Below are 12,880 nucleotides of genomic sequence, written 5' to 3' on the forward strand. Positions count from 1 at the left end.
GTTGATAGCTGGTAGTAATAGTTGATAGCTAGTGTAATAGTTTATAGCTAGTAGTAATAGTTGATAGCTAGTAGTTATAGTTTATAGCTTGTAGTAATAGTTTATAGCTAGTAGTAATATTTGATAGCTAGTAGTAATAGTTTATAGCTAGTAGTAATAGTTTATTGCTAGTAGTAATAGTTTACAGCTTGTAGTAATATTTGATAGCTAGTAGTAATAGTTTATAGCTTGTAGTAATAGTTGATAGCTGGTAGTAATAGTTGATAGCTAGTGTAATAGTTTATAGCTAGTAGTAATAGTTGATAGCTAGTAGTAATAGTTTATAGCTTGTAGTAATAGTTTATAGCTAGTAGTAATAGTTGATAGCTTGTAGTAATAGTTTATAGCTAGTAGTAATAGTTTATAGCTAGTAGTAATAGTTTATTGCTAGTAGTAATATTTGATAGCTAGTAGTAATAGTTGATAGCTAGTAGTAATAGTTGTAAAGCATGTCTGAACACTATATATATACTGTATCATGAATGTATGAACCATTAATAATGCATGTGTAATACTTGTGCTACATGTGGTGCTGTTTGTCTGAGGCATATTGGTGCCCGAGAAGCCATAAGCATGTGAATGGCATGTTCAATCATAACATATGTGTAGCATGTGTTGGCCATTTGTCTGGCATGTTGGCTGTATGGGAGAGGCATGGTTATGAGCTGCAGTACAGGAAAGGGCTCTCTCTCATCATTGACTCAACAGCATCAGCAGAAGACAGAATGCTAATTAGCCAACTCAGTGGTCGACAGGAGACAAGAGGTGCAAAGTGCAGAAAGACGATAAGGAGCCCATAAAAATATCATTTTGACAACGTTTGTTCAGGAAACTCTCTGGGAAAGGATTTATAACACAAGTTGCTAAAACCAGAATATATTTTCTTCTAATCAGCATTTACACTGAACTGTTTTGACAAACTAATATATTGAACCCATAAAATCCCAGGCCTATGCCTGGCCTAAAGCGGCGGACGTGACCCTACGCTTCTCTCTGCTGGTGAAAAGTGAGAAGTGCAGCTTGGTGAACGTGACAAGCTCAGCTCTCCTCCCACACAGCTCACACAGTCAACCACCCCTGTCAACAAACATTAGAAGCCTGCGTGACTAAACTCACAGAGGAAACACAGATACTCCCTTTGATCAGTCATGTGATCGCTGCCTCAGCTACTTTCATACCACACATGTGGGTGGAGAACGGAGGAAGAGGGGGAGAGGGGGAGAGGATGAGGTGGAGAGAGGAGGAAGAGAGGGAGAAGGAGGAGGGTGAGAGGGGAAGAGAGGGAGACGATTTTAGAGAAGTAAAAGAAAGAGAGACAGGACAGACTCACTCACTCACGTTTTCCCAACTTCTCCTCCACTCTACTCTCTCTACCCCCCCTCCCCCATCCATCTCTTTCTCCCCCTGCTCCTCCTCCTCTTTCCAGATGAACAGTGTCAGTAGTTCAGAGGACATCAAGCCTCCTCTGGGTCTCCAGAATCTAGGGGACATCAACTACAACTGCACCAGCCCTGGAAGCATGTCCAAACACGTATGTGCCATCTGTGGAGACCGATCATCAGGTAAGAAATAGGGCCACACCTCCCCACTGGGCCCTAGTCCAGCCCCCTGTAGCAGCAATAGGGCCCTAGTCCAGCCCCCTGTAGCAGCAATAGGACCCTAGTCCAGCCCCCTATAGCAGAAATAGGACCCTAGCCCAGCCCCCTATAGCAGCAATAGGACCCTAGTCCAGCCCCCTATAGCAGCAATAGGACCCTAGTCCAGCCCCCTATAGCAGCAATAGGACCCTAGTCCAGCCCCCTATAGCAGCAGTAGGACCCTAGTCCAGCCCCCTGTAGCAGCAATAGGACCCTAGTCCAGCCCCCTATAGCAGCAATAGGACCCTAGCCCAGCCCCCTATAGCAGCAATAGGACCCTAGTCCAGCCCCCTGTAGCAGCAATAGGACCCTAGTCCAGCCCCCTAGAGCAGCAATAGGACCCTAGTCCAGCCCCCTGTAGCAGCAATAGGACCCTAGTCCAGCCCCCTGTAGCAGCAATAGGACCCTAGTCCAGCCCCCTGTAGCAGCAATAGGACCCTAGTCCACCCCCCTATAGCAGCAATAGGACCCTAGTCCAGCCCCCTATACAGGCGGCAGAAACTCCACTGTTGGTTGGTATTGGGGAGGTTTATCCCAATTTATTTTAGATTTAGTGAATTACCTCATTGCTGATTTTTCTTCTCCCAGTCCTCATCCAATAACCATGGACTATGACATTGATTAACAGTATTGCGATTATGTGGATCAGTTTCTCAGGTAAAGCAGTGGCGTTGATGTTTTGGATGTTGTTCACCCAGGGAAGCACTATGGCGTGTACAGTTGTGAAGGCTGCAAAGGCTTCTTCAAGAGAACCATCCGGAAAGACCTCACCTATACGTGTCGAGACAGCAAGGAGTGCCTGATAGACAAACGACAGCGCAACCGCTGTCAATACTGTCGCTACCAGAAGTGCCTAGCCATGGGCATGAAGAGAGAAGGTGTGTGTAAGTGGTGTAGAGAGGAGGAGGGAGGTTGTGTGCATGTAGACAGGGGGAGGGAGGAGGAGGGAGGTTGTGTGCATGTAGAGAGGGGGAGAGAGAGGAGGAGGGAGGTTGTGTCTGCATGTAGAGAGGGGGAGAGAGAGGAGGAGGGAGGTTGTGTGCATGTAGAGAGGAGGAGGGAGGAGGAGGGAGGCTGTTTGCATGTAGAGAGGGGGAGAGAGAGGAGGAGGGAGGTTGTGTGCATGTAGAGAGAGGAGGAGGGAAGTTGTGTGCATGTAGAGAGGGGGAGAGAGAGGAGGAGGGAGGTTGTGTGCATGTAGAGAGGAGGAGGGAGGAGGAGGGAGGTTGTGTGCATGTAGCGAGGGGGAGAGAGAGGAGGGAGATTGTGTGCATGTAGAGAGGTGGAGAGAGAGGAGGAGGGAGGAGGAGGGAGGTTGTGTGCATGTAGCGAGGGGGAGAGAGAGGAGGGAGGTTGTGTGCATGTAGAGAGGGGGAGAGAGAGGAGGAGGGAGGTTATGTGCATGTAGAGAGGAGGAGGAAGGAGGAGGGAGGTTGTGTGCATGTAGAGAGGGGGAGAGAGAGGAGGGAAGTTGTGTGCATGTAGAGAGGGGGAGGGGGAGGAGGGAGGTTGTGTGCATGTAGAGAGGGGGAGAGAGAGGAGGAGGGAGGTTGTGTCTGCATGTAGAGAGGGGGAGAGAGAGGAGGAGGGAGGTTGTGTGCAGGGAGAGAGAGGAGGGAGGTTGTGTGCATGTAGAGAGGAGGAGGGAGGAGGAGGGAGGCTGTTTGCATGTAGAGAGGGGGAGAGAGAGGAGGAGGGAGGTTGTGTGCAGGGAGAGAGAGGAGGGAGGTTGTGTGCATGTAGAGAGGAGGAGAGAGGTTGTGTGCATGTAGAGAGGAAGAGGGAGGTTGTGTGCATGTAGAGAGGAGGAGAGAGGAGGAGGGAGGTTGTGTGCATGTAGAGAGGGGGAGAGAGAGGAGGAGGGAGGTTGTGTCTGCATGTACAGAGGGGGAGAGAGAGGAGGAGGGAGGTTGTGTCCATGTAGAGAGGGGGAGAGAGAGGAGGAGGGAGGTTGTGTGCATGTTGAGAGAGGGAGAGAGAGGAGGGAGGTTGTGTGCATGTAGAGAGGGAGGGAGGAGGAGGGAAGTTGTGTGCATGTAGAGAGGGGGAGAGAGAGGAGGAGGGAGGTGGTGCGTGTAGAGAGGGGGAGAGAGAGGAGGAGGGAGGTTGTGTGCATGTAGAGAGGAGGAGGGAGGAGGAGGGAGGTTGTGTGCATGTAGCGAGGGGGAGAGAGAGGAGGGAGGTTGTGTGCATGTAGAGAGGTGGAGAGAGAGGAGGAGGGAGGTTGTGTGCATGTAGAGAGGAGGAGGGAGGTTGTGTGCATGTAGCGAGGGGGAGAAAGAGGAGGGAGGTTATGTGCATGTAGAGAGGAGGAGGAAGGAGGAGGGAGGTTGTGTGCATGTAGAGAGGGGGAGAGAGAGGAGGGAGGTTGTGTGCATGTAGAGAGGGGGAGGGAGGAGGAGGGAGGTTGTGTGCATGTAGAGAGGGGGAGGGAGGAGGAGGGAGGTTGTGTGCATGTAGAGAGGAGGAGGGAGGTTGTGTGCATGTAGAGAGGGGGAGAGAGAGGAGGAGGGAGGTTGTGTGCATGTAGTGAGGAGGAGGGAGGTTGTGTGCATGTAGAGAGGAGGAGGGAGGAGGAGGGAGGTTGTGTGCATGTAGAGAGGGGGAGAGAGAGGAGGGGGGAGGTTGTGTCTGCATGTAGAGAGGAGGAGAGAGAGGAGGAGGGAGGTTGTGTGCATGTAGAGAGGAGGAGGGAGGTTGTGTGCATGTAGAGAGGAGGAGGGAAGAGGAGGGAGGTTGTGTGCATGTAGAGAGGAGGACGGAGGAGGAGGGAGGTTGTGTGCATGTAGAGAGTGGGAGAGAGAGGAGGAGAGAGGTTGTGTCTGCATGTGAAGAGGGGGAGAGAGAGGAGGAGGGAGGTTGTGTGCATGTAGAGAGGGGGAGAGAGAGGAGGAGGGAGGTTGTGTGCATGTAGAGAGGGGGAGGGAGAGGAGGAGGGATCTTGTGTGCATGTAGAGAGGGGGAGAGAGAGGAGGAGGGAGTTTGTATATGCATGTAGAGAGGGGAGAGAGAGGAGGGAGGTTGTGTGCATGTAGAGAGGAGGAGGAGGGAGGTTGTGTGCATGTAGAGAGGAGGAGGGAGAGGAGGAGGGAGGTTGTGTGCATGTAGAGAGGAGGAGGGAGGTTGTGTGCATGTAGCGAGGGGGAGAAAGAGGAGGGAGGTTATGTGCATGTAGAGAGGAGGAGGAAGGAGGAAGGAGGTTGTGTGCATGTAGAGAGGGGGAGAGAGAGGAGGGAGGTTGTGTGCATGTAGAGAGGGGGAGGGAGGAGGAGGGAGGTTGTGTGCATGTAGAGAGGGGGAGGGAGGAGGAGGGAGGTTGTGTGCATGTAGAGAGGAGGAGGGAGGTTGTGTGCATGTAGAGAGGGGGAGAGAGAGGAGGAGGGAGGTTGTGTGCATGTAGTGAGGAGGAGGGAGGTTGTGTGCATGTAGAGAGGAGGAGGGAGGAGGAGGGAGGTTGTGTGCATGTAGAGAGGGGGAGAGAGAGGAGGGGGGAGGTTGTGTCTGCATGTAGAGAGGAGGAGAGAGAGGAGGAGGGAGGTTGTGTGCATGTAGAGAGGAGGAGGGAGGTTGTGTGCATGTAGAGAGGAGGGAAGAGGAGGGAGGTTGTGTGCATGTAGAGAGGAGGATGGAGGAGGAGGGAGGTTGTGTGCATGTAGAGAGTGGGAGAGAGAGGAGGAGAGAGGTTGTGTCTGCATGTGAAGAAATGGAGAGAGAGGAGGAGGGAGGTTGTGTGCATGTAGAGAGGGGGAGAGAGAGGAGGAGGGAGGTTGTGTGCATGTAGAGAGGGGGAGAGAGAGGAGGAGGGATCTTGTGTGCATGTAGAGAGGGGGAGAGAGAGGAGGAGGGAGTTTGTATATGCATGTAGAGAGGGGAGGAGGAGGGAGGTTGTGTGCATGTAGAGAGGGGGAGAGAGAGGAGGGAGGTTGTGTGCATCTAGTGAGGGGGAGAGAGGAGGAGGGAGGTTGTGTGCATGTAGAGAGGAGGAGGGAGGAGGAGGGAGGTTGTGTGCATGTAGAGAGGGGGAGAGAGGAGGAGGGAGGTTGTGTGCATGTAGAGAGGGGAGGAGGAGGGAGGTTGTGTGCATGTAGAGAGGGAGAGAGAGGAGGAGGGATCTTGTGTGCATATAGAGAGGGGGAGAGAGACGAGGGAGGTTGTGTGCATGTAGAGAGGGGGATAGAGAGGAGGAGGGAGGTTGTGTGCATGTAGAGAGGGGGAGAGAGAGGAGGGAGGTTGTGTGCATCTAGAGAGGGGGAGAGAGAGGAGGAGGGAGGTTGTGTGCATGTAGAGAGGAGGATGGAGGAGGAGGGAGGTTGTGTGCATGTAGCGAGGGGGAGAGAGAGGAGGGAGGTTGTGTGCATGTAGAGAGGGGGAGAGAGAGGAGGGAGGTTGTGTGCATGTAGAGAAGGGGAGGGAGGTTGTGTGCATGTAGAGAGGAGGAGGGTGGTTGTGTGCATGTAGAGAGGAGGAGGGAGGTTGTGTGCATGTAGTGAGGAGGAGGGAGGAGGAGGGAGGTTGTGTGCATGTAGAGAGGAGGAGGGAGGAGGAGGGAGGTTGTGTGCATGTAGAGAGGGGGAGAGAGAGGAGGGGGGAGGTTGTGTCTGCATGTAGAGAGGAGGAGAGAGAGGAGGAGGGAGGTTGTGTGCATGTAGAGAGGAGGAGAGAGGTTGTGTGCATGTAGAGAGGAGGAGGGAGGTTGTGTGCATGTAGAGAGGAGGACGGAGGAGGAGGGAGGTTGTGTGCATGTAGAGAGGGGGAGAGAGAGGAGGAGAGAGGTTGTGTCTGCATGTGGAGAGGGGGAGAGAGAGGAGGGAGGTTGTGTGCATGTAGAGAGGGGGAGAGAGAGGAGGAGGGAGGTTGTGGGCATGTAGAGAGGGGGAGAGAGAGGAGGAGGGATCTTGTGTGCATGTAGAGAGGGGGAGAGAGAGGAGGGAGGTTGTGTGCATGTAGAAAGGGGGATAGAGAGGAGGAGGGAGGTTGTATCTGCATGTAGAGAGGGGAGAGAGAAGAGGAGGGAGGTTGTGTGCATATAGAGAGGGGGAGAGAGGGGAGGGAGGTTGTGTGCGTGTAGAGAGGGGGAGAGAGAGGAGCAGGGAGGTTGTGTGCATGTAGAGAGGAGGAGGGAGGAGGAGGGAGGTTGTGTGCATGTAGAGAGGGGGAGAGAGAGGAGGGAGGTTGTGTGCATGTAGAGAGGGGAGGATGAGGGAGGTTTCTGTGCATGTAGAGAGGGGGAGAGAGAGGAGGAGGGAGGTTGTGTGCATGTAGAGAGGGGAGGAGGAGGGAGGTTGTGTGCATGTAGAGAGGGAGAGAGAGGAGGAGGGATCTTGTGTGCATGTAGAGAGGGGGAGAGAGAGGAGGGAGGTTGTGTGCATGTAGAGAGGGGGATAGAGAGGAGGAGGGAGGTTTTATCTGCATGGAGAGAGAGGAGGAGGGAGGTTGTGTGCATGTAGAGAGGGGGAGAGAGAGGAGGGAGGTTGTGTGCATCTAGAGAGGGGGAGAGAGAGGAGGAGGGAGGTTGTGTGCATGTAGAGAGGAGAAGGAGGGAGGAGGAGGGAGGTTGTGTGCATGTAGAGAGGGGGAGAGAGAGGAGGGAGGTTGTGTGCATGTAGAGAGGGGGAGAGAGGAGGAGGGAGGTTGTGTGCATGTAGAGAGGGGAGGAGGAGGGAGGTTGTGTGCATGTAGAGAGGGAGAGAGAGAAGGAGGGATCTTGTGTGCATGTAGAGAGGGGGAGAGAGAGGAGGGATGTAGTGTGCATGTAGAGAGGGGGATAGAGAGGAGGAGGGAGGTTGTATCTGCATGTAGAGAGGGGAGAGAGAGGAGGAGGGAGGTTGTGTGCATGTAGAGAGGGGGAGAGAGAGGAGCGAGGTTGTGTGCATCTAGAGAGGGGGAGAGAGAGGAGGAGGGAGGTTGTGTGCATGTAGAGAGGAGAAGGAGGGAGGAGGAGGGAGGTTGTGTGCATGTAGAGAGGGGGAGAGAGAGGAGGGAGGTTGTGTGCATCTAGAGAGGGAGAGAGAGGAGGAGGGAGGTTGTGTGCATGTAGAGAGGAGGAGGGAGGAGGAGGGAGGTTGTGTGCATGTAGCGAGGGGGAGAGAGAGGAGGGAGGTTGTGTGCATGTAGAGAGGGGGAGAGAGAGGAGGAGGGAGGTTGTGTGCATGTAGCGAGGGGGAGAAAGAGGAGGGAGGTTATGTGCATGTAGAGAGGAGGAGGAAGGAGGTTGTGTGCATGTAGAGAGGGGGAGGGAGGAGGAGGGAGGTTGTGTGCATGTAGAGAGGGGGAGGGAGGAGGAGGGAGGTTGTGTGCATGTAGAGAGGAGGAGGGAGGTTGTGTGCATGTAGAGAGGGGGAGAGAGAGGAGGAGGGAGGTTGTGTGCATGTAGTGAGGAGGAGGGAGGTTGTGTGCATGTAGAGAGGAGGAGGGAGGAGGAGGGAGGTTGTGTGCATGTAGAGAGGGGGAGAGAGAGGAGGGGGGAGGTTGTGTCTGCATGTAGAGAGGAGGAGAGAGAGGAGGAGGGAGGTTGTGTGCATGTAGAGAGGAGGAGGGAGGTTGTGTGCATGTAGAGAGGAGGAGGGAAGAGGAGGGAGGTTGTGTGCATGTAGAGAGGAGGACGGAGGAGGAGGGAGGTTGTGTGCATGTAGAGAGTGGGAGAGAGAGGAGGAGAGAGGTTGTGTCTGCATGTGAAGAGGGGGAGAGAGAGGAGGAGGGAGGTTGTGTGCATGTAGAGAGGGGGAGAGAGAGGAGGAGGGAGGTTGTGTGCATGTAGAGAGGGGGAGAGAGAGGAGGAGGGATCTTGTGTGCATGTAGAGAGGGGGAGAGAGAGGAGGAGGGAGTTTGTATATGCATGTAGAGATGGGAGAGAGAGGAGGGAGGTTGTGTGCATGTAGAGAGGGGAGGAGGAGGGAGGTTGTGTGCATGTAGAGAGGGGGAGAGAGAGGAGGAGGGAGGTTGTGTGCATGTAGAGAGGGGAGGAGGAGGAAGGTTGTGTGCATGTAGAGAGGGAGAGAGAGGAGGAGGGATCTTGTGTGCATGTAGAGAGGGGGAGAGAGAGGAGGGAGGTTGTGTGCATGTAGAGAGGGGGATAGAGAGGAGGAGGGAGGTTGTATATGCATGGAGAGAGGAGGAGGGAGGTTGTGTGCATGTAGAGAGGGGGAGAGAGAGGAGGGAGGTTGTGTGCATCTAGTGAGGGGGAGAGAGGAGGAGGGAGGTTGTGTGCATGTAGAGAGGAGGAGGGAGGAGGAGGGAGGTTGTGTGCATGTAGAGAGGGGGAGAGAGGAGGAGGGAGGTTGTGTGCATGTAGAGAGGGGAGGAGGAGGGAGGTTGTGTGCATGTAGAGAGGGAGAGAGAGGAGGAGGGATCTTGTGTGCATATAGAGAGGGGGAGAGAGACGAGGGAGGTTGTGTGCATGTAGAGAGGGGGATAGAGAGGAGGAGGGAGGTTGTGTGCATGTAGAGAGGGGGAGAGAGAGGAGGGAGGTTGTGTGCATCTAGAGAGGGGGAGAGAGAGGAGGAGGGAGGTTGTGTGCATGTAGAGAGGAGGATGGAGGAGGAGGGAGGTTGTGTGCATGTAGCGAGGGGGAGAGAGAGGAGGGAGGTTGTGTGCATGTAGAGAGGGGGAGAGAGAGGAGGGAGGTTGTGTGCATGTAGAGAAGGGGAGGGAGGTTGTGTGCATGTAGAGAGGAGGAGGGAGGTTGTGTGCATGTAGAGAGGAGGAGGGAGGTTGTGTGCATGTAGTGAGGAGGAGGGAGGAGGAGGGAGGTTGTGTGCATGTAGAGAGGAGGAGGGAGGAGGAGGGAGGTTGTGTGCATGTAGAGAGGGGGAGAGAGAGGAGGGGGGAGGTTGTGTCTGCATGTAGAGAGGAGGAGGGAGGTTGTGTGCATGTAGAGAGGAGGACGGAGGAGGAGGGAGGTTGTGGGCATGTAGAGAGGGGGAGAGAGAGGAGGAGGGATCTTGTGTGCATGTAGAGAGGGGGAGAGAGAGGATGGAGGTTGTGTGCATGTAGAAAGGGGGATAGAGAGGAGGAGGGAGGTTGTGTGCATATAGAGAGGGGGAGAGAGGGGAGGGAGGTTGTGTGCGTGTAGAGAGGGGGAGAGAGAGGAGCAGGGAGGTTGTGTGCATGTAGGGAGGAGGAGGGAGGAGGAGGGAGGTTGTGTGCATGTAGAGAGGGGGAGAGAGAGGAGGGAGGTTGTGTGCATGTAGAGAGGGGAGAATGAGGGAGGTTTCTGTGCATGTAGAGAGGGGGGGAGAGAGGAGGAGGGAGGTTGTGTGCATGTAGAGAGGGGAGGAGGAGGGAGGTTGTGTGCATGTAGAGAGGGAGAGAGAGGAGGAGGGATCTTGTGTGCATGTAGAGAGGGGGAGAGAGAGGAGGAGGGAGGTTGTGTGCATGTAGAGAGGGGAGGAGGAGGGAGGTTGTGTGCATGTAGAGAGGAGGAGGGAGGTTGTGTGCATGTAGAGAGGGGGAGAGAGAGGAGGAGGGAGGTTGTGTGCATGTAGTGAGGAGGAGGGAGGTTGTGTGCATGTAGAGAGGAGGAGGGAGGAGGAGGGAGGTTGTGTGCATGTAGAGAGGGGGAGAGAGAGGAGGGGGGAGGTTGTGTCTGCATGTAGAGAGGAGGAGAGAGAGGAGGAGGGAGGTTGTGTGCATGTAGAGAGGAGGAGGGAGGTTGTGTGCATGTAGAGAGGAGGAGGGAAGAGGAGGGAGGTTGTGTGCATGTAGAGAGGAGGACGGAGGAGGAGGGAGGTTGTGTGCATGTAGAGAGTGGGAGAGAGAGGAGGAGAGAGGTTGTGTCTGCATGTGAAGAGGGGGAGAGAGAGGAGGAGGGAGGTTGTGTGCATGTAGAGAGGGGGAGAGAGAGGAGGAGGGAGGTTGTGTGCATGTAGAGAGGGGGAGAGAGAGGAGGAGGGATCTTGTGTGCATGTAGAGAGGGGGAGAGAGAGGAGGAGGGAGTTTGTATATGCATGTAGAGATGGGAGAGAGAGGAGGGAGGTTGTGTGCATGTAGAGAGGGGAGGAGGAGGGAGGTTGTGTGCATGTAGAGAGGGGGAGAGAGAGGAGGAGGGAGGTTGTGTGCATGTAGAGAGGGGAGGAGGAGGAAGGTTGTGTGCATGTAGAGAGGGAGAGAGAGGAGGAGGGATCTTGTGTGCATGTAGAGAGGGGGAGAGAGAGGAGGGAGGTTGTGTGCATGTAGAGAGGGGGATAGAGAGGAGGAGGGAGGTTGTATATGCATGGAGAGAGGAGGAGGGAGGTTGTGTGCATGTAGAGAGGGGGAGAGAGAGGAGGGAGGTTGTGTGCATCTAGTGAGGGGGAGAGAGGAGGAGGGAGGTTGTGTGCATGTAGAGAGGAGGAGGGAGGAGGAGGGAGGTTGTGTGCATGTAGAGAGGGGGAGAGAGGAGGAGGGAGGTTGTGTGCATGTAGAGAGGGGAGGAGGAGGGAGGTTGTGTGCATGTAGAGAGGGAGAGAGAGGAGGAGGGATCTTGTGTGCATATAGAGAGGGGGAGAGAGACGAGGGAGGTTGTGTGCATGTAGAGAGGGGGATAGAGAGGAGGAGGGAGGTTGTGTGCATGTAGAGAGGGGGAGAGAGAGGAGGGAGGTTGTGTGCATCTAGAGAGGGGGAGAGAGAGGAGGAGGGAGGTTGTGTGCATGTAGAGAGGAGGATGGAGGAGGAGGGAGGTTGTGTGCATGTAGCGAGGGGGAGAGAGAGGAGGGAGGTTGTGTGCATGTAGAGAGGGGGAGAGAGAGGAGGGAGGTTGTGTGCATGTAGAGAAGGGGAGGGAGGTTGTGTGCATGTAGAGAGGAGGAGGGAGGTTGTGTGCATGTAGAGAGGAGGAGGGAGGTTGTGTGCATGTAGTGAGGAGGAGGGAGGAGGAGGGAGGTTGTGTGCATGTAGAGAGGAGGAGGGAGGAGGAGGGAGGTTGTGTGCATGTAGAGAGGGGGAGAGAGAGGAGGGGGGAGGTTGTGTCTGCATGTAGAGAGGAGGAGGGAGGTTGTGTGCATGTAGAGAGGAGGACGGAGGAGGAGGGAGGTTGTGGGCATGTAGAGAGGGGGAGAGAGAGGAGGAGGGATCTTGTGTGCATGTAGAGAGGGGGAGAGAGAGGATGGAGGTTGTGTGCATGTAGAAAGGGGGATAGAGAGGAGGAGGGAGGTTGTGTGCATATAGAGAGGGGGAGAGAGGGGAGGGAGGTTGTGTGCGTGTAGAGAGGGGGAGAGAGAGGAGCAGGGAGGTTGTGTGCATGTAGGGAGGAGGAGGGAGGTTGTGTGCATGTAGAGAGGGGGAGAGAGAGGAGGGAGGTTGTGTGCATGTAGAGAGGGGAGAATGAGGGAGGTTTCTGTGCATGTAGAGAGGGGGGGAGAGAGGAGGAGGGAGGTTGTGTGCATGTAGAGAGGGGAGGAGGAGGGAGGTTGTGTGCATGTAGAGAGGGAGAGAGAGGAGGAGGGATCTTGTGTGCATGTAGAGAGGGGGAGAGAGAGGAGGAGGGAGGTTTTATCTGCATGGAGAGAGAGGAGGAGGGAGGTTGTGTGCATGTAGAGAGGGGGAGAGAGAGGAGGGAGGTTGTGTGCATCTAGAGAGGGGGAGAGAGAGGAGGAGGGAGGTTGTGTGCATGTAGAGAGGAGAAGGAGGGAGGAGGAGGGAGGTTGTGTGCATGTAGAGAGGGGGAGAGAGAGGAGGGAGGTTGTGTGCATGTAGAGAGGGGGAGAGAGGAGGAGGGAGGTTGTGTGCATGTAGAGAGGGGAGGAGGAGGGAGGTTGTGTGCATGTAGAGAGGGAGAGAGAGAAGGAGGGATCTTGTGTGCATGTAGAGAGGGGGAGAGAGAGGAGGGAGGTAGTGTGCATGTAGAGAGGGGGATAGAGAGGAGGAGGGAGGTTGTATCTGCATGTAGAGAGGGGAGAGAGAGGAGGAGGGAGGTTGTGTGCATGTAGAGAGGGGGAGAGAGAGGAGGGAGGTTGTGTGCATCTAGAGAGGGGGAGAGAGAGGAGGAGGGAGGTTGTGTGCATGTAGAGAGGAGAAGGAGGGAGGAGGAGGGAGGTTGTGTGCATGTAGAGAGGGGGAGAGAGAGGAGGGAGGTTGTGTGCATGTAGAGAGGGGGAGAGAGGAGGAGGGAGGTTGTGTGCATTTAGAGAGGGGGAGAGAGAGGAGGGAGGTTGTGTGCATCTAGAGAGGGAGAGAGAGGAGGAGGGAGGTTGTGTGCATGTAGAGAGGAGGAGGGAGGAGGAGGGAGG

At 54.9% G+C, this 12,880-nt stretch overlaps 1 protein-coding gene across 5 annotated transcripts in view; it reads left to right on the forward strand.

The window, feature by feature from the left end:
• The window catches only part of rxrgb (retinoid X receptor, gamma b), a 127,771-nt gene that overhangs the window by 94,628 nt on the left and 20,263 nt on the right, over positions 1–12,880 (forward strand). For 3 of the 5 annotated variants that reach the window (XM_045687937.2, XM_045687935.2, XM_082957078.1), the window contains exons 3-4: positions 1,466–1,601; positions 2,375–2,560. In XM_045687937.2, coding sequence (XP_045543893.1) covers positions 1,466–1,601; positions 2,375–2,560 — 322 coding nt within the window. The remainder of the gene's footprint in view (positions 1–1,465; positions 1,602–2,374; positions 2,561–12,880) is intronic. The other 2 variants (XM_045687938.2, XM_045687936.2) reach the window with 1 other exon arrangement.

Source organism: Salmo salar, chromosome 10 (genome assembly GCF_965601325.2).
Source record: "Salmo salar chromosome 10, fSalSal1, whole genome shotgun sequence".
NCBI lineage: Eukaryota > Metazoa > Chordata > Actinopteri > Salmoniformes > Salmonidae > Salmo > Salmo salar.